We start from the raw sequence: 23,933 nt of genomic DNA on the forward strand, positions 1-23,933 counted from the left end.
TAAATATCACCATTCTACTTTACACACTACTGTATTGGTATAATTTGAAATGATTACTCTCACCCTCTTGGATCTTGCTGTTTGCATATGAAATTAGGGAAATTAAAATTAAGTTTCAATAAGTAATTTGTAATTTTTTTAATGCAAAATGGTCCATGTTCTAAAGTACATATTGGTGTATCTTGCCCATGGTACATTATGCACATCCAGCACAGGTCTATCAGCACAGAGTCACAAGCTCAAGAGATGTCCTTGATTCTCAGGAATTGCTGCTGATGTGTGATGTGAACAGCCTTGCTCAACCCATAAAGGAAGGGTAGCTGAGTTCTGGTTGCCAATATTTTTTCTAGATGTTGTCTTCTGTTCCCAGCTGCCTATTTTAGCTTGCGCTGTGGTCATTGTTGAAATGTCTGTTTTTAACCATTAGATACTGACTGGCTATAAAATCAAGTTATTACATTTTTACTTTGTGTTTCAGCAATCGCATATTTATTTATTTGCGAGTGTAATTGCTTAATGGTCTGCCCCTTGTAGGCATTCATTGGCCAAATGAAAGGAGAATGAGCTCTGAGAATCCTTAAAGCAAGAGAGAATGGTGGGGGAAAGTAGTTCAGCTGGGTTGAGGGTTTTCTATATATAAGGAGAAAGTTAGCTGCAACAAAAAGTTGTAGGAATTTGGTACATCTTTTAGTAAATCATTCATTGAAAGATATATTGTAAAATAATAGTGCACTTCAGTCACTACCTTCTTGATAAACATGTTTAATATTTACACATGCAGATACTTGGACAGTATGCAATACATTTGAAAAGATAATCTGATTCACATTAAGTACAAAATCCACCTGTCCTTTTTTCTAAATAAAATGACTTAAACCTGCTCACATTTAAGTAGTTAAGTTTCTTCCCTTTGCTGCTTTCCTGCTGGCACTGGCTCCTTTTAATGGGGAATTAGCTATATTTTACAGGGAACACTGACAATAGCAGTTTATTTGACCAGCTAAACACAATCTTCTAGTAATATCACCTCCCTCCTTTTACATACACTCTTATCTGCCCCAAGAATATTGACTGATTTCAATTGTAGCACTGCATCAGCTAACTGCACAGATCAGGGGATGAACCTGCCACCTTCCTGGCCTGTATGTGTTAATTATGCAGAATATTTTTTCACTTCATACATATCATCAACTATTGTAATGAGTCCACACACTTAACCTTTTGAATTTCTAACACCATACATCTCAATCCGTTTTGTGCTTCTTGCTTTATCTGTGACACTGATTCTTTTGAGTCTGTACAAAGTACCACTGCAGATATATTTAATGCTGGCTAGTAGCATGACCAGATCTGGGACGACTAGTCACGGAAAGCCACGTGGGTGAATCTAAAAACTGTTAAAGCACAGCAATGAAGAAAGCAAACCACCTTTCCCTTTGTAACCACCAATGTTTGGGGCAAAGACATTTGGGATCCCACTTAGCAAAGCACAATACCTTGTAGTTTAAAGTTGGGGGGAGGGGGAGAGAAGGAAAGAGGTCAGAATGAGCAAAAATGGAATATTTGAAGAAACTAAGTCAATTTCTTAATTCAAATCCACACAAGTTGAACTTACTATTAGCAACTGATTTGCCAATAGCTACTATGAGATGCTGAGACTGTAATGGGAACAGTCATTTTAGATATATAGGAGTTGTTGGTTTCAGATGGTGGCATTGACATTTTCATGGTGTTATGGAAGATAGGTTGAGTGGGGGTAGTTTTGCAGAGGGGGTGTTGGCTCCAGGGACAAATGTCCGTGATACATCTGCAGACATGGGCGTTGGTGGCACATCACCCTGGCTACGAAGCTGTGAAATCTGTCTGAGCAGAGCTTTGCCTTCTTCTCTGGTCTGAAAGAAATCAGAATAAAGTCCAACAATCCACTTGCCAACTCAAATCAAAGTAATAATACTCTTCCATGGAAAGTTAACTTGGATTAATACTTTACTGTTATTGCAGGAGAGATCAGCTCATTTGTATAACAAGTTTGAAAGTATCAGTGTTTGAGAAAGAACTTGCATTTATATAGTGTCTTTCATGGCCTAAGGACGTTCCAAAGTGCTTTGCAGCCAATGAAGTATTTTTGAAGTAATGTAGAAAACGTGGCAGCTAACTTGCCCACTGCAACTGAATAAATGACTAGATCTTCTGGTTGGTTGAGGGATAAATGTTGGCTAGGACACGGAGAACTCCCCTGCTCTTTTTTTTGAATAGGACCATGGGATCTTATGTCCATCTGTAAGGTCAGCTGAGCAGAAACTTTTCCTTAAGGGCCAAGGTGAGCATATTTATGCTGACTAGTGCAAGTGAAGTAATGACTGTTATTCAGTGTGCTCCTGCCCATAGACTGTACCAGTGTGGTTTTTTGGTAGCCATAAAGGCCAGATTCCTAATAGTATAAACCTGTATACTCGAGCAACCTACCAACAGTGATTGGCTGGTTGATGCCATTTGGCTTTATCAGCTGGCACGGTGAAAAACCTATTGTGGACTGAAGCTAGCCCTGACTGACACTCGTAGCTGTACGGCAGCCCCATACCTTCAAGCATAACAGTCAAATACATGCAGTTTGAATGCAAAGCAGGTAGGGATCTCCTGTCCTTTCTACAAGTGTTTGGTTTGTTGGTGTGTTTGTATATTTCAAGTTTTGGAAAAGATATTCTGTATGTTGAATTCCATAATTTCAGAACCCTGCACCATACAGAACCCCTTGTCCCACAGATATGATTTGGGATTCAAAGCTAAAATGATTTTTAAAGTCTAAGTTTAACTAGATTAGGTTTAATGCTAGTTTCTAAAATTTAAGCCATATTAAAAGCTGATTGATATGCTAGTGAGCACATAGGCCTAAACATTTCCTGCCGTGTAACTCATTGATAACTTTCATAGTCCTGAACTTTGAATAAAATTTAGCAGAGAGACTTGTCCTTGTAATCCAGTAGCTTGTGCAGCCTAAAACTACGGGATTAGATTGCTTTAATCAGTTTCAGGATTTGGAAATAAAAAACTAGTCCTCACACCTCCACCTGCACATTGTTCCCTTCTCCAGCCAGACAGTAACCAACCTGAAATGGCTACCAGTAAAAAGACATGCTTAAGACTTACATCATTATAATCACAACACTTCTGTGCGCAGACTGATGCCTCATCCCACCGTTTACATTTGAAATAGTATTGTGCTAGGGCTCGGAACGCAGTGCTCATTTCATGATGCTCCAGAATCTCCTAAAGATTTGAACAAAAATTAATTAGTGAGGAAAGAGTGACTAAATGAAAGCTAATTATTTTTCACTTGTATGTATTTGGAATAGCTTTCTCTGGAACCCTTTACAGGTAGAATCATAGAAAGTCACAGCACAGAAGGAGGCCATTCGGCCCATCGTGTCCGTGCCAGTCAAAGAGCTATCCAGCTTAATCCCACTTTTCAGCACTTGGTCCGTAGCCCTGTAGGTTACGGCACTTCATGTACTTTTTAAAACGAGTTGAGGGTTTCTCTTATAGGCAGTGAGTTCTAGACCCTCAGCTCTCCTCTAATCCTTCTACCAATTACTTTAAATCTTTGCCCCCTGCTAATTGACCTCTCAAGGGAAATAGGTCCTCCCTGCCCACTCTATCTAGACCCCCTCAATTTTATACACTTCAATTAAATCTCCCCTCAGCCTCCTTTGTTCCAAAGAAAACAATCCCAGCCTATCCAATCTTGCCTCTTAGCTAAAATTCTCCAGCCCTGGCAACAAACTTGCAAATCTCCTCTGTACTCTCTCTAGTGCAATCACATCTTTCCTGTAATGTGGTGTGCACAGTACTCAAGCTGTGGCCTAACTAGTGTTTTATACAGTTCCAGCATAACATCCCTGTTCTTATATTCTATGCCTCTGCTAATAAAGGAAAGTATCCTGTATGCCTTTTTAACCACCTGTCCTGCTACCTTCAGGGATCTGTGGACATGCACTCTAAGGTCTCTCTGTTCCTCTACACCTCTCAGTATCCTCCCATTTATTGTGTATGCCCTTGCCTTGTTTGACCTCCCCAAATACATTACCTCACACTTCTCTGGATTTAATTCCATTTGCTGCTTTTCTGGCCATCTGACCAATCCATTGATATCTTCCTGCAGGCTATAGCTTTCCTCCTCACTATCAACCACACAGCCAATTTTTGTATCATCTGCAAACTTCTTGATCATGCCCCCTACATTCAAGTCGAAATCATTAATATATACCACAAAAAGCCACAATGCAGTGTAAAATGCACTTATTCCACCATCAATCCTATAAATCAGGATTTAAGAGAATAAGGTATTCACTCCAACAGCTGCTCATTATTTTCAGGCACCAGAGGAGTGCAGCCTGAAGTACAAATCCTAAAAACATACCTGCCCCCGGCACCGTAATCACGCTTTAATTTCCAGATTTAGGAGGCCCAGACGAGGCCAAACCCAACAGCTGAACCATGGAGGGTGTTGCAGTGGCCAGAAGAGGCCAAGTTAAGTCTGAAAAAGTAACTTTCTGTGGAATCCTTGTGGGCCAGGATCCACAAGGAGTCCTTGGGCTCCCCAGCCCCGGGTTCACCTCTCCCTCTCAGTGTTAACTTTATGCCAGAGACCGTGCCCATCGGCTAAAAGCACCACCAGCTAAAATCGACCCCCATTATGTCTATGCCTATCCATCTGCTCATTAAAAGCACTGAACAGCTGGAAGAGATTGCTTGTTTCAATATTTAAACCTTGGAAATGCTGTGAAGATGGCAGCCCTGAAAAGGTGATTGGGATCCTAGAGTTAAGTTTTAAAAGAATGTGTAAAAGATATCTAATGGAGTGGTAAGAGTACATGGACAAATACTTGAGGATGAGGTCTGAAGTTTTCCTTTCAAACGTTGTAACAAATGAAACGTCAGCATTATAAAAGCTGCCAAGGATCCACGTGAACCCTGAAGAGACTTACCCCACAGTCACAGATATCTTGGACATATTTGATGTAGCACTGAGCCGCTTGATCTGATTCACCCAACTGCTCGTGAATTCTGCAACGTTATGGAAGGAAATGTTGAAATTAAACCAGTACAAACCAAGACGATAAGCTCTGTGGCCCCTACACTAGCAATGCTGAGGCTATTACAGACTACACCAATTGAAAGCTCAAATGACTGAAGGCTCTTTGCAACGAGCCATTTTGTTTACACTCCCTCTACGCATTCCACAACTTTGTAGTCTAATAAAAAATACCTTTGTCTAAAAAAAAATCTTAAGACACAGAGCAGGATACCACCGAGATCTTGGACTTGGGAAACACGGCAGCTAACAAAGTGGTGCCTAATGTTTCCTGGTGTCAGATCTTCTATTTAGATCCCATCAGGAAGACAGTGTATTGGTACAGAGCAGAGGCACATAGGTTTGATTTATCTTGTGCCCGAGTTTCCAATATGTTCCCCCAAGTCACTGCGGCACATGTCTCAACGACTGGTTCAGAGTGAGAATGGCAGTTATGGGAGCAGGTCAGTCAATTGTGGGACATAAATGGTCCAGGGAGACCTTGGTTTAAAACTCACTTTTTTTCCTTTCCACTTTTTCTCACCAACTTTTTCCTCTCCTGAGAGACAGTTCCACAGGTACCAATACACTTCATCTACCATACCCAAGTGGCCAGTCTTAATCTGTGAGCCTTCATTGTTCTAAATCCTGAGTCTAAGCCTCTTACTACCAGCTGCTAACCACTGACAGCAATCTTTCACTATTTATCCTATCAAAACTTTTCAGAATTTTGAAAACCTCAGTCACCTTAACCTTCTCAGTTCCACTGAAAAAAGTTCCCAACTTTTCAAGCTTTCATAGCTGTAACCTCTCATTCCTGGGATCGCTCTAATGAATCTTCACTATAACCTTTCCATGGCTCTAATATCCTTCTTCACACATTCCTTTTGACAAAATAAGAAATTCAGACTTCCTCACAAACACTGGAAGTGAAATCATTTAATTGCAAAATAGTCTGCTTGAAACAATATAGGACTTTTCCAAATCATCATCTGCAATGGGGCAAAAACTCCCCAGAGATTAGTACTTACTTTGCTAGTTTCACCAAAGCCATTTTCTCTACATCACCCACAGAAAATGCCCTCCAGTAACACTGCCAATTAAAAAAAGAAAGGAAGGTGAGCAATTAGTTTCATTTCATTTCACCGCTAAGAGATAGGCCTCTTAAACATACTGGTGGCAGTTAGGTGGCTAAACGAAAGCAGGTATTGTCACAATTCGGTTTACTGCATTGAAGAGTACAGACGTAAATGCCTGAAAATATCTAACCTGTTCAGCTGTTTAAATGTTTCTTATGAGTAAACTGGGAATAATCAGTGATATGGTGACAAATAACATCCAAATAATAGTCGAGGTTCATGCAGAGCATTTCTAATGACATCGTGATTTTAAAAAATGAAATAAAAGACAGAACTTTCAATTTTACCAGACACTTTCATCAGAGAGTGACAGTCCACCTGTGAGGCTTGTGTTCCGGCTTCATTATAATCAACTTCACCCTTTTGATCATTTAACAGATTAAAAACCACTACTTTTCACAAATGTACAGCAAGTATGGCTTCTGCTTCCTTGTATCTTTCTCTAGTAAAGCTGGAATATGCCATCCTTTCTTGCAGTGCCACTTTCAAAGTCAATTTACCTTCTGATTAAAAGAAACTGGAAACTACCTTCTTGGCTTCAGCCAGCTGATTCAACTTTTCATAACATTCACCCAAAGCAATGAGCATTCGAGAATCATTGGGTCTGTGGGGAAAAGTCATCAATTAGTTGTAGTGGAGGTAACCTGGGCAACGATAAGACAACAGAACATGGTATGGAGACTATATGCAGCTTCAATCTTGAAAAATCTAATTTATTTTTTTCAAGAGTATACATTATTCCAAAGGGAAAGATTCTTCTACTTTCTGCCTGTGCCCTGTACCAACTGTTAAGCATGGTGGGATGTTATTTCTACATTAAATGTGTTATATAAATAGAAGTTGTTGATTGTTTTTTTATTCATTCATGGGATGTGGGCGTCGCTGGCAAGGCCAGCATTTACTGCCTATCCCTAATTGCCCTCGAGAAGGTGGTGGTGAGCTGCCTTCTTGAATAACTGAGTGGCTTGCTAGGCCATTTCAGAGGGCGATTAAGAATCAGCCACATTGCTGCGGGTCTGGAGTCACATATAGGCCAGACCGGGCAAGGACGGCAGGTTTCCTTCCCTAAAGGACTCATCAGCTTAGGCTGCAGCTCGTTTTACTTTAAGGTTGTCATACGTCTGAATGGAACATTACAGCTAATTTCAGAGATTTTTTTTCTAACTAATTCATACAAAGTCAACTCCCCTCTTAGAAGTGATATGAAATCTTAACAAAAATAGGATACTTAACACAAGTTTAGGATCAAAACATACACTTGTTCAATGCAGATAAAAAGATTGAAATGTGAGAAATCTGTCTGCTCAGCTCAGCTAATTCCACACAAGAAGTTTAATTCAAAAATCAATAAATATCTCACAAACCAAAAAAATCTACGACAGTGAACGTCACATTGATTCTGAATCTTCTCAAATTTCAGATGCCACGTGCTAATAGAAGTTTTAGTTGAGTTGCAGTCTTGATCTCTTCAGTGCCTTACCTCAGCTGATGGGCTCGTCTGTAATAGTACAAACAGTAAAATGGCATCTTGAGGATCTCATAGGTCTGTCCCAGTCCATACCATGCCCTGTAATCTCGTTTGTTCACCTCAATGGCATGTCTGCAGGGACACAAGGAAATTGAAGGTATGGCACAAGGAATAATTGGTGCAGGCTGCTCTTTGGTGTGTTACACAGCGAACTGACAACATTTTTCTCAGATCTCTAATCGCTGCACTGAATGAATGTATGTAAACATGATGGGACATGGAGTTGCTGTTTATTCAATAAATGAATTGTGACATAGGTTGGTAATTGGTTGGGAGGTAAAAATGCAGAATAGAGATAAAGAGAATGTACTCTGGGGGCACAAGTGGTGTACGCCAGGGATCTGTACTGGGGCTTCAGCTTTTCACCATATAAATCAATGACTTGGAAGAAGGAATAGAGAGCTGTACATCCAAATTTGCAGACGACACTAAATTACAAGGCACAGTGTTATGTAGATGGGAGCAGAAAGTTATAAAGAGACATAGACCGGTTAAGTGAGTGGGCAAAACTGTGGCAGATGGAGTTCAATGTGGGGAAGTGTGTGGTCACCCACTTTGGATCCAAGAAAGGCAGATCAGAATATTTTCTTAATGGCGAGAGACTAGAAACTGTGGAGGAGCAAAGGGATTTGGGTGTCCATGTGCACAAATCACTAAAAACCAGTGCACAGGTACAAAAAGTAATCAAAAGGCTAATGGAATGTCAGCCTTTATCTCAAGGGGTGGAATACAATGGGGAGGAGGTGATGCTTCAGTTGTATAAAACCGTGGTCAGACACCATCTGGAGGGTTGCGTCAGTTTTGGGAACGGGACCCCAGGAAGGATATATTGGCCTTGGAGGAAGTACAGCGCAGATTCACCAGAATGATACCAGGACTTAATGGGTTAATTTATGAGGCCAGATTGCATAAACTTGGCGTGTATTCCCTTGAGTTAAGAAGGCTGAGGGGTTATCTAATTGTGTTTAAAATGATAAAAGGACTCGATTGGGTGGATACAGAGAAGGTATTTCCTCTGGTGGGTGCAGTAAAATTTTAGTCTTGGATATGTACCAGTTTAAAAAGAGTGTCAGATTTTCGATACGAACAGTCAATTGGATTGTGTACCTGTAGGCCTGAATAGCTGCTGATATGTTCTTCATCTCCATATACTCATGACCCATTAGTGTCCAGGCACCAAGGTAGCGAGGATTTAACTTCAGTGCTCTCTGGAAGTACAGGGCTGCTTTCTCGTGTTGAGACCTTAAACTGTAGTAATTGCCTTGATGAGAAGAGAAAGAACATTGGATTCTCAATTCAGATGCAACAGCACTAAGCCATACAGACCTGAAGAACTCAGGTTCGAATCCTGATCTGTACTTAGTCAGGTGACTGAGTGGGGGCAGCAATTGGGGTGCTACAATTGGCTTCAGCATCCCTTAGCCAGGGAAGGGGAAAACTATCACCACATTTCTATTCACCATTGCTATCAAATGACCTTTGCTACTGAGTGACCATTGCCTGTCACACTGGAAGAGAACAAGATCAGGCTTGGATATCATGCCCTCCATAGTTGAACAGCATGTCATTCTTCACGCCTGAGGAATGCCCACTTGGGTCAAGTACTGGCACCTGTGGAGCTATATCTTAACAATAGGAGGGGATAAAAATTGGGGGGGAAACAAATATAGCCAACTCGTAAATGGACACTTCACTCTAAAATTTTTCACCTCCTCTGGTAGAGATGACTGACCTCAATAGTTTACACTTCTGTATTGCTCTCTTCAGTTGTGCCGTGCATCAGAGTATCAACGTGTAGCACTTGCAATTCCCCATTTGGAAGCTCCCTGATCTCCAGTGCATCTAATTCCTATTGGTCTTGTGAAGGGGACAAATCTCAGTTCCATTCAACTCCCTAGTGGTATACTGGACAATTTGTCTCTTAATTCCCCAATGGTCTTATGGAGAAGGTTGGGCGGTAGTGGGGGGGGGGGGGGGGGGGGGAAGGGTGGAGAGAAGGAAGATAAATAATGTGTCTGTTCCAATGTGGACCTTCAGGTAACTGCAATTAAATCCTTCTAAAAGGACTGGATGCCAAGTGGCACATTGGAGTCCAGCTGCTCTGTGCCATTGGGTGGGCATGGCAATGGAGTGCAGGCGTGATCCTTGGCATAGAATTCCCAACCTCAGGCATGCCACCACAGGAGAGATCAAGCAGAGTACAGGCACTTTCTGAGGGAGGGGAGGGGAGGGAGGTAGATAGATAAATATCAAAGAATTAACCTGGACCATTCTCACACATGATTCCTGGTTTCAGAGAGGCACTGGCAAAAGCAGCCAATGCAAAAAAGATTGAGAAACTCAAGAAAACAGGAGCTAAAACAGAACATAGGAGACTCATCCTGCGCACAAATTAAAAACAGGTTAAATGGACAGTGACTGTAAACCAGAATATTTGCTTTGGTTTTGAGTTTACCAATTTAAAATCTGTCAGAGACAAATTGTACTCACCAATCACACAGCAGGTTTCCACTCGATACTTGTCAATTTCACAGAGATTGTGAGCCAGGTAGCTCAGCTCTGGCTTCATATTCTAATAGAAAAAGAAGAAAGGGAATGGATTTAAAATAAAAACACAAATTTGCACAAGTACTGTAAAGGAAATTGCTCAATTGGGATTGCAGTCTATGCTTTTTAATTCAAAGTTGCTTAAATGAAACTATCTGATAATTCAAATTCTGTTAGCACAAATACAACTTGAAATGATCAGGAGTAGCCTGTATGCTGCTACTCCTTTTATTCCATGGGCTTCAATCTTGATGACAAGCCTATTATGCAGCACTTTATCAAACGCCTTTTGAAAGTCCATATACACATCAACCGCATTGCCCTCATCTACCCTCCGTTACCTCATCAAAAAACTCAATCAAGTTTGTTAAACATGATTTGCTTTTAACAAATCCATGCTGGCTTTCCTTAATTAATCCACACTTGTCCAAGTGACTGTTAATTCTGTCCCGGATTATTGTTTCTAAATTTCCCCGCAACTGAGATTAAACTGACAGGCCTGTAGTTGCTGGGTTTATCCTTACAGCCTTTTTTGAACAAGGGTGTAACATTTGCAATTCTCCAGTCCTCTGGCACCACCTCCGTATCGAAGGATGTTGGAAGATTATGGCCAGTACCTCTACAATTTCCACCCTTACATCCGTCAGCAACCTAGGATGCATCCCATCTGGACTGGGTGACTTATCTACTTTAAGTACAGCTAGCATTTCCAGTACCTCCTTTTTATCAATTTTTAGCCCATCCAGTATCTCAACTTAATCTTCCTTTACTGAGATTTTGGCAGCATCTTCTTCTTTGGTAAAGACAGATGCAAAGTATTCATTTAGTACCTCAGCCATGCCCACCATCTCCATGCATAGATCTCCTTTTTGTTCCCTCATTGGCCCCAACCCTTCCTACTACCCGTTTACATGCCTGTAGAAGACTTTTGGATTCCCTTTTATGTTGGCCGCCAGTCTATTCTCATACTCTCGCTTTGCCCCTCTTATTTCCTTTTTCACTTCCCCTCTGAACTTTCTACATTCAGCCTGGTTCTCACTTGTGTTATCTGTAACACGCCCCTTTTTTCTGCTTCATCTTACTCACTATCTCTTTTGTCTGGCTTTAGTTGCCTTATCTTTCTCCCTTGTGGGAATATACCCAGTCTGTACTCGAACCATCTCCTCCTTATTGGCCACCCATTGTTCAATTATTGTTTTGCCTGTCAATCTTTGATTCCAATTTACCCGGGCCAGATCTGTTCTCATCCCACTGAAATTCGCCCTCCTCCGATTGAGTATTTTTACTTTTACTGTTAGAGGCTATTTGAAGGATTCACAGCCAAGCCCGCGCCAGCCCCCACCCAATGTTCACATGTGCACTTTCCAGCAGGGAATAATCAGAAGTGGGTAATTCAGGGACACTGAAGCAAATTATAGAGACCCAACTAATGCCAGGGCTGAGACCAATTAACTCAGCACAAACCTGGGACCTACTGTTCTATTTGGTTAGTGCTATACTGGGTAGTGTCTTTACCCATTAAACCACGGGGGAGCTGGCAGGTGCAATTTTATATGAACTGCTGTCGATAACTAAATGCAAAAGGTCTCAGCTCCTGCCAATAAGGATGTCTCGGTATTGTGTAAATTCGAGGATACAATTATTCAGAAAGTTGCTATCAGAATGTGTCACTGATCCCGATACTATGGAATAAATGAAAACTTTTAAAGAGTTTTGTAACATTTCTGCACAAAAACTGAAAAAATAACTGGATTAATATTGGGATTATTCAAATAGATGGGATGAAAATCAGTTCCATTCTACCTTAAACCTCTACCAGCCCATAAACCAGAATAGCCAGCCTTACCCGGACATACAGCAGATTGGATAAAGTGTCCATATTCTCTATCCTATACGGGTCCTGATTCCGTAACTCATTGAAAAGGGTTAAAGCTCTATCAATGTCTAAAAAATTGGGGGAAAAGAAAAGTTCAGCATTTCTTAAATACAATAAATCAAAAGAACCCTTCATCTAATAGACACAGGATAACACACACTCTGGCGCACATCATTCAGCAATAACACGCTGAAGGGTTAAGATTATTTCATAAGTCACAAAAGTAAACCTGGAAAGATTTATAATATCTTCATTCTAAAAGATGTTACTGCACTGCCACACGATTCAGTGTGTGATATTCTGTACCAAAGATAGAAATATTTCTTACAAGATTCCATTTCCATTTTTTACCACGTTCTTGGAATCAAATCAGGCAGGTTGACAAACATTATCAGGATTTACATTACTGATTGGTACAGGGGACTATTACAGCTTATATAGGGTACAAGAGCAGCACTCCAGTGAACTGGAGAGAGAGAGAGAGAGAGAGAGAGAAAAGAGTTGTTATTTTTTTAAATAGACGATCAATGCCAAGTGATCCATCCCGCAATAATCTAAAATAAAAACTGGTGTTTTTCCTCATTGTTGTCGCTGTCCTCTGTTTTGCTTACTGACATTTTTCTCATCTCTCTCTCTGATAAAATTACCAGAATTGAGTGCACTCTGCACAACATGTGACTGTTATCCTGATAAAAAGAAGATTCCTTCGACAAATCACAGAATAGCAGTCATGTGTTATGTGAAATTCATCCAGTGCTGGTAACCAAATCATCAAACTTTTTTTTTGTGGAAATATAAAGAAAATTGGTAGAATTAAATTTAGATTTGATTTTTATTCAAAGATTAATACTGAGGCACTCCTTGCCTAATCAGGTGTGTTTTATTTTGTACAAAAAGTAAAATGTAAAGAAATTGTTCAAAGTCCTGTATGAAGCAGCCACAATCTCTCAGCTGCCCTCACAGACCCTAGCATTAAAACACTTCATTATTTTTACAATGCACAAAGGAATTCCTCTGATACTCCTGGGTGACCAAAAAACTAATGATTTAATTAAATTCTGATTCATAATTTTAAAAGCTCAAACTTATGGCCTGCAAGTACTGCAGGGACACCGGGGTGCAATAAAATGAATGCTGTTCAGCAACAAAAAGAGTGTCAATCAAGAGAAATGTCAAACTAGAATTTCAGCAAGAAAAACGCAGATCCCACTTCTGAGTGGTACACATTTGATTGGTAAGGTCTATTTAAGAAAGTTAGCCCCAATTTTCTTTTAAAAATGTTAAAATGGAGTCTGGTCAGGAGACGTTACCTTTATGCAATTGGTAAGTCCAAGTCAAAAACTAATTTGAACCTCATCTCTAGCAGAATTCTAAGTTGCAGCCCCTCTTCAGAGAGGGCTGTGGGGATAAAGTGAATCGCAGCAAACCCTGCACCAAAAGCTGCCACATGCCACATCACTGCAAAATGTCAGGAATCAGAAAGTGCTTCATTATCTCCCCCGACAGTGCCAGTTTACATTTTTAGAAAATATCCAGACACCCTATATTAGAAACAGGACCGCCCAGTCCAAAACCAGATCGGTGGCAACCCCAACTATACGCTGGCCAAGTTTTGCATTTGATTTTCTCATTTACAAAGTGATCTCAGTCAAACAAGTGAAGGTTTTCTGGCCAGAACTGGGTTAGATCAAGGCCAGATACTAGCTACACTTGGGTGTCACTGCTGGGACCAGGCTCTTGGTCTTCTGCAAACTTTCCTAAACTTGAAAAAAGTTGACTGGCAGGAACAGATGCTGAAGAATTGAGTTTTTAAAAAAAGTTACACCCAAAATGAGGGAACCATCTCAATTTGATCTTACAATACAAAAATGAAGAGACTGCATCTTAACCCCAACACTGACCTCTGACATTGTGATAAGCCACAGCAATTTGGGAGATGATATAAGTGCTTTTGGAGAAGCCAGCATCAATCAGTTTCTGGTATTTTTGCAGTGCCTCCTCAATCAGCTGCAGCTCTGTGTATATGTGAGCCAGGAAGAACTCCTTCATCCATGTACTAGGCAGAACCATGGGCTTGAGCTGGAAGAGAAAAGCAAAGAATAACTGGTACCAGCAAACTCACTGGGATCAGAGCTTTAATCCAAGTGCCTGGGGAGACATCTCTCGAACTTCCGGGCAGAGTAGTGGAGGCAGAAACCCTGGAATCGTTTAAGAAACAATTAGATGCTGCAACAGGGGCGTGTAGAGTTGTTCTGGATAAATGAATTAGGATGGGCCGAATGGCCTTCCTCATCTGTAAGCATCGTGATCTCATCTAACATTGGGTCATTAGCATACCCTAAACTCAGAATCTTCACGCTGAAGTTAGCCAAGGCAGACTGAAGGGTTTTTAGGGGAGTGATCCAGGCATTGGTTCATGCCAGGCTCAAACAACCAGACTTGAAGTTAAATCAGGAATAGATCCAACTTTTAAAACGAGAAAGATTGAAGAACAGGTGAGAAAAACCCATCGAGATACGTTGGGGGTGCGAGTTAAACAAATGTATCCTACTTAAATCTAGAGAATGCTCCAAATGTATTTTTATTTGGCACAAAGCTTCCACCATACTTTGGAAACAAAAACAAAGAACTTGTATTTATACAGTATCTTATCACATCTCTCAAACATTCCACTGCACGTCACACAGTAAATTACTTTGAAGTGCAGTCACTGTTGTTGTGTAGGCAAATGTGGCTCAGTCATCCAATGTAAGGGTTTTATTCAGTTTTCATTCACTTTTGGGCCAGCAGCAATCCAGGTCACTGATGCCCAATAATGATTAATGATTTTTTTCATGCCCAACTCACGATTAAATAAAACTGTTCAAAATTCTGTCCTACATAGCCACTTTGTTGAAGTGAAACAAATGCACCCACCAAGTTACCAGCCTTGACAGAATCTCCCAGGAAAGGAATAAATTACCATCACTTACCATCTCCTTGTCAGTAATGAGATTGCAGAGTTCGAGCCAAGCTCCCCAATGCAGAGGCAGACTGTGCGTGGCTTCCACAAACACGTCGATGGCTTCTTTAATCAGGTCCAGTTTCCGCAGGACTACTCCGTACCTAATATGCAAACTCTGACTAAACTTCATCTTGTACAGATACATATATCAAACTTATCTAAAGTTATATATTACGGTTTAACTCACAATGTAATGCAAAAAGAGAACAGGCACCAATTACAAGCCAATAACGTAACTGAGGTTTGGACAACTTGTTCAATGGGAGAAAATGATGCGCAATTTAAAACAATCATTCCAGAACTCAACTTCAAGCTTTGACATCTCTTAAAACATAAATAAACGCCATTTCGAAGTGAGTGCTGTGCTCAATTCCACCACTCGGCCCCCCTCCCCTCCCAAAAGTGCTGATTCTTGCTTGTGTACCATTCCGCAAACACCCGAGTCCTCTGGCACCTCGCCCATGAGTGCATCTGACCACTGAAAACTTTCCTTTTAATGCTCCTGCAATGGGGTAGTCACTACTCACTTTTTACTATCGGTCATATTTTGTCCGTAAAAGAAAAGTACAGTCAATTTTATTAGACCGACAATGAATGTATACATTTCCAAGTAACTATGAAAATCCCTTGATACAGTGTTAGAAAAAAATATATTCTACTGAATTGTAACAACCTTAAGTAAGTGTTTTAAATGAGGGCTATTTTAGTGTCTTTCACTCATTCCTTGTTATCACAAGATAGATTCCGATGGGGAATGTCATTTGGCTCACCTAGTCATCCATCCAGAAATAACCTACACTTCTCCCCTGATCACAGCATCCACCTGTCCCTTTGATAATTGCAGACTTTTCCCTCCTCCACCCTACCCAGACGTCGATTCCATGTGGACGACTCTTAGCACGGAGAGGAACTTCCTGACATCAGTCCTAAGTTTGCTTTTCACCAGTTTAAATTTGGGCTCCCTTGCTCTAGTCTTATGATTTGGTTTGAAGTAGGGTTCAGATTTACCTTTTATACACCATTTACCATCTTATACATCTTTGTGAGGTCAGTTTTCAGTCACATCCTTTCAAAGCTAAAAAGCCCAAGGACCTCCAGACTTTCCTGGTAACTCAGTCCTCTGGCACAAGGGATCTGACTTGTGGCTCTTATGTCCATTACCCCCAGGGCCTGAATGTCTTGGTGAACAGAACTGAATACATTGCTCAAGTAGTGGTCTGATCAAAGTACTGTGTGCTGTAAGCATTACTTCCTCCGACTTGCAATCTATTGTTTTGGCTATGTTTTGCACTTTAAAGAGCCTGGAATCTGACATTTTGTGTTCACCTCATTGCTTCAGGAAACTCTAGTCACATCAGAAATGAGGACTATAGCTCGCTATCTCTGGTCACAATGTCACTCGAGTACAGCTTCCCGATGGGATGGCTTCTACCCAAATTGTTAGTTTCCAGGCAGCCTCTTACCAATTCGAAAGTACAACATAGGGCAACAAACGATGACTGAAATATGGGACAGTGCACAGGTACCTTCCTTTATCATATACAAGGTTATGGGGAAATTCAATAGAATAACCTTCCCCATAATTATCACCTCTGTCTTGTTCAGCACACATTAAAAAAGTTTTTAAAAAAGACATATTGGTACGTACAAGTAAAGTCCAAATCCATCCAGTTCCCTGGCTTTGTGTTTTTTGCTCAGTTCCACTCGCAGTTCTCTCAGAGACTCGTTCTTCACCTGTCCTTTCTCCAAGGGACCTGCCAAGCAGATAGAAGATAAACCATCACACCCACAGGCCTGGTGGAAGCCAGATGTAGCTTTGAGTCACAGATCACAGTTTGGCAGAACAAACTATGCAGCATCCTCTATGCTCCCACACAAAGCGCCTGTACCGTTACATCAAAAAAAATTGCACGCGACCATGGTCTTTCAGTATTGTAGTATAAGGCTGCTATAGGCCTTTGTAAAGCTAAATAATGGTCCAATGAAATATATCTGAACTTAAAGCATCCTTCCCCCAAAAGCTTAGCACCTCCCATGGAGGATAGTCCCACAACAGATTCTAGGCACATTTAATGAAATGTAGATGCCATTAATAATGCAGATCAATAAAAATATTGTAGTCACCGCCTCTTACTCCAGATACAGAGTGAATTAAAACTTTAAATATATAAATGATCAACATACTGAAGTTAATAGTACAATATTTAAAGAGGTAAAAAGAACTAAAAGATGACGATGGATAAATCAGTGTTGCCCACCAACAGACTAGATCCACAATCTACAAGGTTAATAGAACATCAAATACTAATGGCAGGCAGTTAACTGAGAAGTACAATATAAAAAAAGGGGCTATTTTCAACTAATCTACCATATGTTCAGTATTATTGTATTTAATTGAGGTTAAATCTCTTCAGCAGCTCCCCCAATGATTCAGCCAATAACCAATGAGGAGATGAGCCACACAGATCAGAAGGCCCCAGGTTTGACCCTGGTCTGCACTGAGTTAGCTGATCTCAGTCAGGTTGGCAGTCAGGTATTACAGTTGGCCTGAGTTAGAAGGAGGAGGTAGGAAGAAAGTATCAGCCTGGAACCCTGCTGATTGGTATCCAGTGATTCCCTTCACACCTTGCTAGAAATACAGGTGTGGAAGTCAGATGAGAACAAGACTGTGCTTGACATCTGCGATGCCCCAGCAGTCAAATAGCCTGATGCTCTCAACTTAAGGTTACACATGAATAATGGCTAGCTAACAGGGAGTGACCATTACATATGGTACCACACCCCAGCAAGGAATCAACACCTTCAGGTGAGGAATGGAGAATATTGCAAAAAAAACTCTAAAATAAAATTAATCTTTTTAATACTGTTTTCACAGGAAAACCCTATTTGAAGTTTGAGAAGCAAGTTCATGCAACAGACAAAAATCACAACTTATTACTGTGGTAGCCAGTTATTCATGCCAGATGGACTATACTCTTACCCAAACTGTCCACTGTTTCATCATCCTTCTTCTTTTCTCCAGACTAGAATACCAAAAACAATTACTAAGCAGTTAATAAGTTCATCCCATTACAATCGGAGCATTACAGCTTAGAATCAGAGCTACAACATAACAGAAACAGTAGTTGGGACGATCTTTACATTATACATATTCCTTTTTAATCACTCAGAAATGTAGGCATTGCCAGCAAGGCCGGCATTTATTGCCCAACCTCAGTTGCCCTGAGAAGGTACTTGATACAACTGAGTGGCTTGCTAGGCCACTTCAAAAGGGCAGTTAAGAGTCAACCACGTTGGTGTGGGACTGGAGTCACATATAGGCCAGGCAGATTTCCTTCTCAAAAGGACATTAGTGAACCTGTTGGGTTTTTACAACAATTCAACAGCTTCATGGTCACTTTTACTGTAACTAGCATTTTTATAAACTAAATTCAAATTTCCAACTGCCATGGTGGGATTTGAATTCACATTTTCTGGATTATTAGTCCAGGCCTCTGGACTACTAGCCCCATAATATAAACACTACACCACCGTACCCACCACTGATAAGGTGTTGCAGTGGCAAAATACAAATTCATGCCCTAAAACTACTAATCTCTGCTATTCGAACATATGAAGTTGACGGGCAGGAAAAGACCAGCTGGTCCATCAAACCATGCCAGAAAGGGAGAGAAAAATGAGGGGACTTGTCGCCCCAGGATTCTTGCAAGGACTGATTTCACCTTCACATGTAGAGGCTTGGGGCAGGTCATCTGCCTTCCTTCTTGGCAGGGTAACAATGTATATAAAGAAAGATCAAACTTGCATTCATAAAACCCCTTTCATATCGTCAGGTCATCTCAAAGTTCATTACAACCAACAGATACTTTTGACGTGTAGTCACTGCTGTTATGTTGGTATAATATGAGAAGACTGTGATTCGAGAGTGAGGTAAGGAAATTTAAAAATCCATTCAACTGAGCAAACAAAAAAAATTAACTCTTTGAGATCCCAGTCTCACCCATATCACCATGGAAGGCCCAATGTTTTCCTAAAGGGTGGGATGTGGAATTTGGGCAGGGATTCACCTTGGGCCGCTTGCACATTTCCTTAAAAAGACTTCACATTCAATGTGGCACCGGCAGGCCTGTGAGCAAGTTGCCTGCTCTTGGTTTGGGTTGATCCGTGGCGTAGGACGGTTCAAGAATCGGAAAGGAAGATAATGCAGACAAATTTCCATTATATTATATTCAATTATCTGACCGCTTTTCACGCAACCAAGCCTTGCACAAGATATCAATTCAATACACAGTACCTCCGACAATGCAATACTCCCATGCTTAGCATAATGCTGTATAAGTATAATTTGGGGACTCTTGATTATCTGTTCATTTCCATTATCCATATGGATTCCCCTCCAATACAACAGATAACGAAAGTTCCACTGTATCTTAAAAAATGGTATATATTATGACCCTGTCCAGCAAAGATGCCAGATTATGAATTTCATCCCATCAGTCTGGACTGAATTTGAAACAAGCCCCAGAGGTGAAAATGCAGCGGCTAACCCACTGTACCACCCAGTCACCCAAAAAATGTATTTGTAGGGCCACTGCAGGCTTACCAGTGATCCCATCACTAATGAATGATCCCTTACCAGATATCTGGAATACATATATAGGAAGTAAGCCTTCTGACTCTGACAGCCTTTGAGAAAATACGCTGCTCGGTCATACTCCTTCAAGTCAAAGTACGACTTGGCCAAAGTGTAGGCATCCAAATCCACCAGGTCTTCCTAAACATAAACAAGTTTTTATTAAAAATAAATAAACTCAGGAAATGTAGATACAGCCCCTATCCATGATACTGAACTGTACTGTTGATTTTCTCTATCACACGGTTACCAGCATTTTGTTAGTAGACAGAATAGAATGAACAGGGGCTTCAATGCTTCTCCTCCTTCGTCCTCCCCCTCAACCCCCCCAAAGCAAGCACCAGGATAGACAAGTGTAATTTATACTCTAATGTATTATTATTATAGCCAGGCATCCCCCTGCTCCATTATACCTGTGTGCCTCCTTTCTAATAGCGGGGAAGAGGGTCAATACAATGTTCCTTTTAAACACGTTTTCTAATATCAACCTAGTAGAAGACAGAAAAAAAGCTTCAGTTCTATGGGTTTCATACCTTATGATACTGTGACATTCCCAATTATGAGCTGCTTTTATAGTTGCCTGTTTAAGACTAGTGTAATCTGTGTGCAGAGTAACCGAAGACCTTTTATAAAAACTGTCGTACCTCTGTTAATGGAGGGGCGGGTGGTAACTCGTCCTTAGGAAGAGGATCCAGAGAGAAGGCCAACTCTGAAGCCCTGTGCAAAAAACAAACGGTCAACCTCAACTGCATCAGGACGTGTCAAATCCAGACCGTCCCCCCACCCTACCAAGCACCATGTGACACAGGCAACCCAATCACAATGACTGATTACTATACACCTCAACTACCAGGGAACATCATTCATTGTTTTGAGACTTTGTCACCATCCAGGGTTGCAGGAAATTACTAAATGTTACGATCTTAGAGCTTTGCTAGATATTTTCACATGCTTTGATCCAAGGACCACTCCCACTATCAAGCCTAACTCCCTACAATGTGTGACCTTATAGGCACAATATCTGGTAATGTTGTCTTGCTCAGAGTCATTATCATGAGCTGTTCACTAGAATTCACATAAGCCCACTCACGTTCTCTCAGTCTTTGGATAGCAGGAGAATAAATACTATACCAGGCTGTGCCATACAGGCTATAAACTAGGAATCGGGTATATTAAAAATAAAAATTAATTAGTTGCAGAAAATAAATACAGGTTTTACTTGATTACAGAATGTTTAACTTACCCCTTGGATACAAAATCAGTAAAACTCCCTTAATACTGACCTTGGGACAGCAACCATTACACAAACTTATGCACCCCCCCCTCCCCACAAGCTTATTACTTTATAAAGTAATAATCAACAATTTGTCATTGAGAGTTGAAAAAAATCATCTGTAATACAAACAAATAACTATGCACACAAACAACTTCTAACTTTGTATACTATATTTAAACAGTTATACTTCAGAACACCTGTATGTGGCAAACCAATCTTTGGCCCATGTAGCCCATTTCTATACATCTGCACCAAGCAGAGGGCTGTTCAAGCTGCTCTGACTGATCCACACAGAGCTGAGGGCTAATGTACTGTTGTGCCTTATACCATTACTGTGTTGCCAGTAGCCATTTAACAGGGAATATTAGACTAAAGCATCAGGGAAATGTTAGGAGTAAAATTTATAATCCTAATGGATGAGACAGATTGCAACAGCACTTAAATAAATCCATAGTGCTGTGTTTATATTTAAGGCTGCATTTTCAGTACGTGTAGCACTGGTGCAAACCAGTTGTAGTGTAAATCCAGAGTTTGGGTCCAACCAACTCCAAAGCAAACCAAGTTCATTGGCACCCCATCCACCACCCTAAACATTCACTCCCTTCACCACCGGCACACTGTGGCTGCAGTGTGTACCATCCACAGGATGCACTGCAGCAACTCGCCAAGGCTTCTTCGACAGCACCTCCCAAACCCGCGATCTCTACCACCTAGAAGGACAAGAGCAGCAGGTACATGGGAATAACACCACCTGCACGTTCCCCTCCAAGTCACACACCATCCCGACTTGGAAATATATCGCCGTTCCTTCATCGTCGCTGGGTCAAATTCCTGGAACTCCCTTCCTAACAGCACTGTGGGAGAACCGTCACCACACGGACTGCAGCGGTTCAAGAAGGCGGCTCACCACCACCTTCTTAAGGGCAATTAGGGATGGGCAATAAATGCTGGCCTTGCCAGCGACGCCCACAAAACCCCTGAACGAATAAAAAAAACTCAGCCTCACTAGGGAAAGAAAGACTCATCATGTTTCACTTTGGAGTCAGATTAGGTTCATTCTGCAGATTTAGACTGCAAACTCAGCATTGGTGCAAAGCAATTGTAGTTTAAATCCAAAGTCAGGATGCAACCCAACCACAAACAAAGAATTTGCATTTATATAGCACCGTTCATGCTCTCAGGATGTCCCAAAACACTTTTACAGTCAATTAAGTACTTTTTAAAATGTTGTGAACACAGCAGCCACTTTGTTCACAGCAAGGTCCCACAAACAGCAACGTGATAACGACCAGATAATCTGTGTGATGTTGATTGAGGGGTAAATATTGTTCCAGGACACACAGAGAGATCATCTTCCAGTAATATCAGGAGATATTTTACATCCACCTGAGAGGGCAGACGAGTTTAACGGCTCATCGGAAAGACGGCACCTCCGACAGTGCAGCATCCCCCGAGTGCTCCACTCGAGTGTCAGCCTGGATTATGTGCTCAGTTGCTGAGAGTCGGGGCCCAGGGCAGCGAGACCCCTCGATCAGGCCGGACTCATCATCATCATCACCGCCGCGCCGCACGGTGAAGGGAACCCGAGAGTGAGGCTCGTCCGAACAGGCGGCAGTTTTAAACGGCGCCGCTCACCCCGGAGGCCTGAGCTCTGACAGCCCGGCTCAGCTCCGCCTCTCTCAGGGCTTTGGGCCAATGCTGGGGGCGGGTGGTGTTGGCTGCGGCCCAGGGGTGGCTGCTCGTTCCCCCCCCCCCCCCCCCGGGCCCACTGGACGCTGCGCTCGGACCCTCCTCCCCCCCCCCCCCAAATCCCGGCAGGCTGGCTTCGCCACTCACCACTTGGCGCTCTGCAGCAGGCCGCGCTCCCGGCACAGGCCGCTCACCGCCATCAGGCCCCGCTTCACCTCCTTCAGCTCGGGGAACTCGCTCACCGCCGCCATCTTACGCTCGCTCCTCCCCGCAGCCAATCGCAGCGCCGCTTCCTTCGCACCCACTGAGCAACCCTGCAGCCGCCGGCGTCGCCTCACTTGATTGGTCGCGGCGCCTCTCGCCCGGTGGAACTGGAGGGAGATGATTGACAGCTGCCCATCTCCGGCTCCAGGGGACCGGGGAGATGCTACAGTTTGCACGTTAGTGATGTTTAATGATGGGAAGGACTTTAATAGTGAGTGCACCATTATTATTCATAATATAAATTGAGCATTAATAAATATATAAAATGGGAGAAAAAATATATATAATGGAACCAAAAATAAACTACTTAAAATTGGCAGGTTGTGGGCAATGCAAACCTTGCAGGGTATAGCCTGTCTTTGTTTTAATCCGATCCGCTGTCGTATTACTGCTGATACCACTGCTCCAAGTCACTAACCTGCTTCGGTTATTGTTAGAGCAACTGAGTTGTGTCTCCTCAGCACTGCAGGAAAAGAAAGTGTTTTCAACCAATCAGAAATTATGCTGCAATTAAAGGATCCGGTGCAAAGCCCCGCCAAAAAAAGGAAAGCTTTTAGTTAAAACAAACTCTAGTACCTGGAGTATCGCCATTCACGTTTTAATGATTGGAAAGAACTGACTAACTTGTCAACTTTTTTCAATCGTTAAAAATCGCAGTTGGGGGTGAGAGGCCTGTGAGCAGCATTCTGTCCAGGCACTGATTAGGATGTGTGCAACCCCATCTTCTACAACTTCACAACAGTGCAGACAGCTTGGAAAATGTGGGCCCACCGTGTAAATAGAGCCCACGGTGCATGCTTCAGAGCAGTGTGAACATATTTATTCTTCTCTTTTTAAAAAAAACTTTTTTCTCTCCTTACGTCTTTTTCTGTCTTTGCAACTACCAGGTTACAGTTGGGGTGCTGC

At 41.8% G+C, this 23,933-nt stretch overlaps 1 protein-coding gene across 2 annotated transcripts; it reads right to left on the reverse strand.

The window, feature by feature from the left end:
- Nucleotides 1–746: 746 nt before the first annotated feature.
- cdc23 (CDC23 (cell division cycle 23, yeast, homolog)) lies at nucleotides 747–23,051 on the reverse strand. 2 transcript variants are annotated; one of them, XM_067996489.1, is made up of 16 exons: nucleotides 22,911–23,051; nucleotides 20,443–20,515; nucleotides 19,802–19,939; nucleotides 18,146–18,188; nucleotides 16,814–16,919; nucleotides 15,134–15,266; nucleotides 14,063–14,240; nucleotides 12,132–12,229; nucleotides 10,229–10,310; nucleotides 8,846–8,999; nucleotides 7,691–7,810; nucleotides 6,739–6,814; nucleotides 6,103–6,164; nucleotides 4,986–5,064; nucleotides 3,148–3,267; nucleotides 747–1,892 (listed from the first exon to the last, which is right to left on the reverse strand). In XM_067996489.1, the coding sequence occupies exons 1-16, from the start codon at nucleotides 23,012–23,014 to the stop codon at nucleotides 1,725–1,727; spliced, it is 1,734 nt and encodes a 577-aa protein (XP_067852590.1). In that variant the 5' UTR covers nucleotides 23,015–23,051; the 3' UTR covers nucleotides 747–1,724. The 2 variants fall into 2 exon arrangements, with proteins under 2 accessions (XP_067852590.1, XP_067852591.1); XM_067996490.1 differs by lacking the exon at nucleotides 22,911–23,051 and adding an exon at nucleotides 20,212–20,286 and having other exon boundaries at nucleotides 20,443–20,514.
- Between the last annotated feature and the right edge of the window lie 882 nt (nucleotides 23,052–23,933).

Source organism: Heptranchias perlo, chromosome 14 (genome assembly GCF_035084215.1).
Source record: "Heptranchias perlo isolate sHepPer1 chromosome 14, sHepPer1.hap1, whole genome shotgun sequence".
In the NCBI taxonomy this organism is placed as follows: Eukaryota; Metazoa; Chordata; class Chondrichthyes; order Hexanchiformes; family Hexanchidae; genus Heptranchias; species Heptranchias perlo.

Coding starts and splice junctions, on each gene's coding strand:
- cdc23 (XM_067996489.1), bottom strand. CDS start 23,014: ATGGCGGCGGTGAGCGAGTTCCCCGAGCTGAAGGAGGTGAAGCGGGGC. Junction 16,920..18,145: donor TGAAACAGTGGACAGTTTGG/GTAAGAGTATAG, acceptor TCTGCTTGGCAG/GTCCCTTGGAGAAAGGACAG. Junction 12,230..14,062: donor GGCTTATCACAATGTCAGAG/GTCAGTGTTGGG, acceptor CCAATTTTTTAG/ACATTGATAGAGCTTTAACC.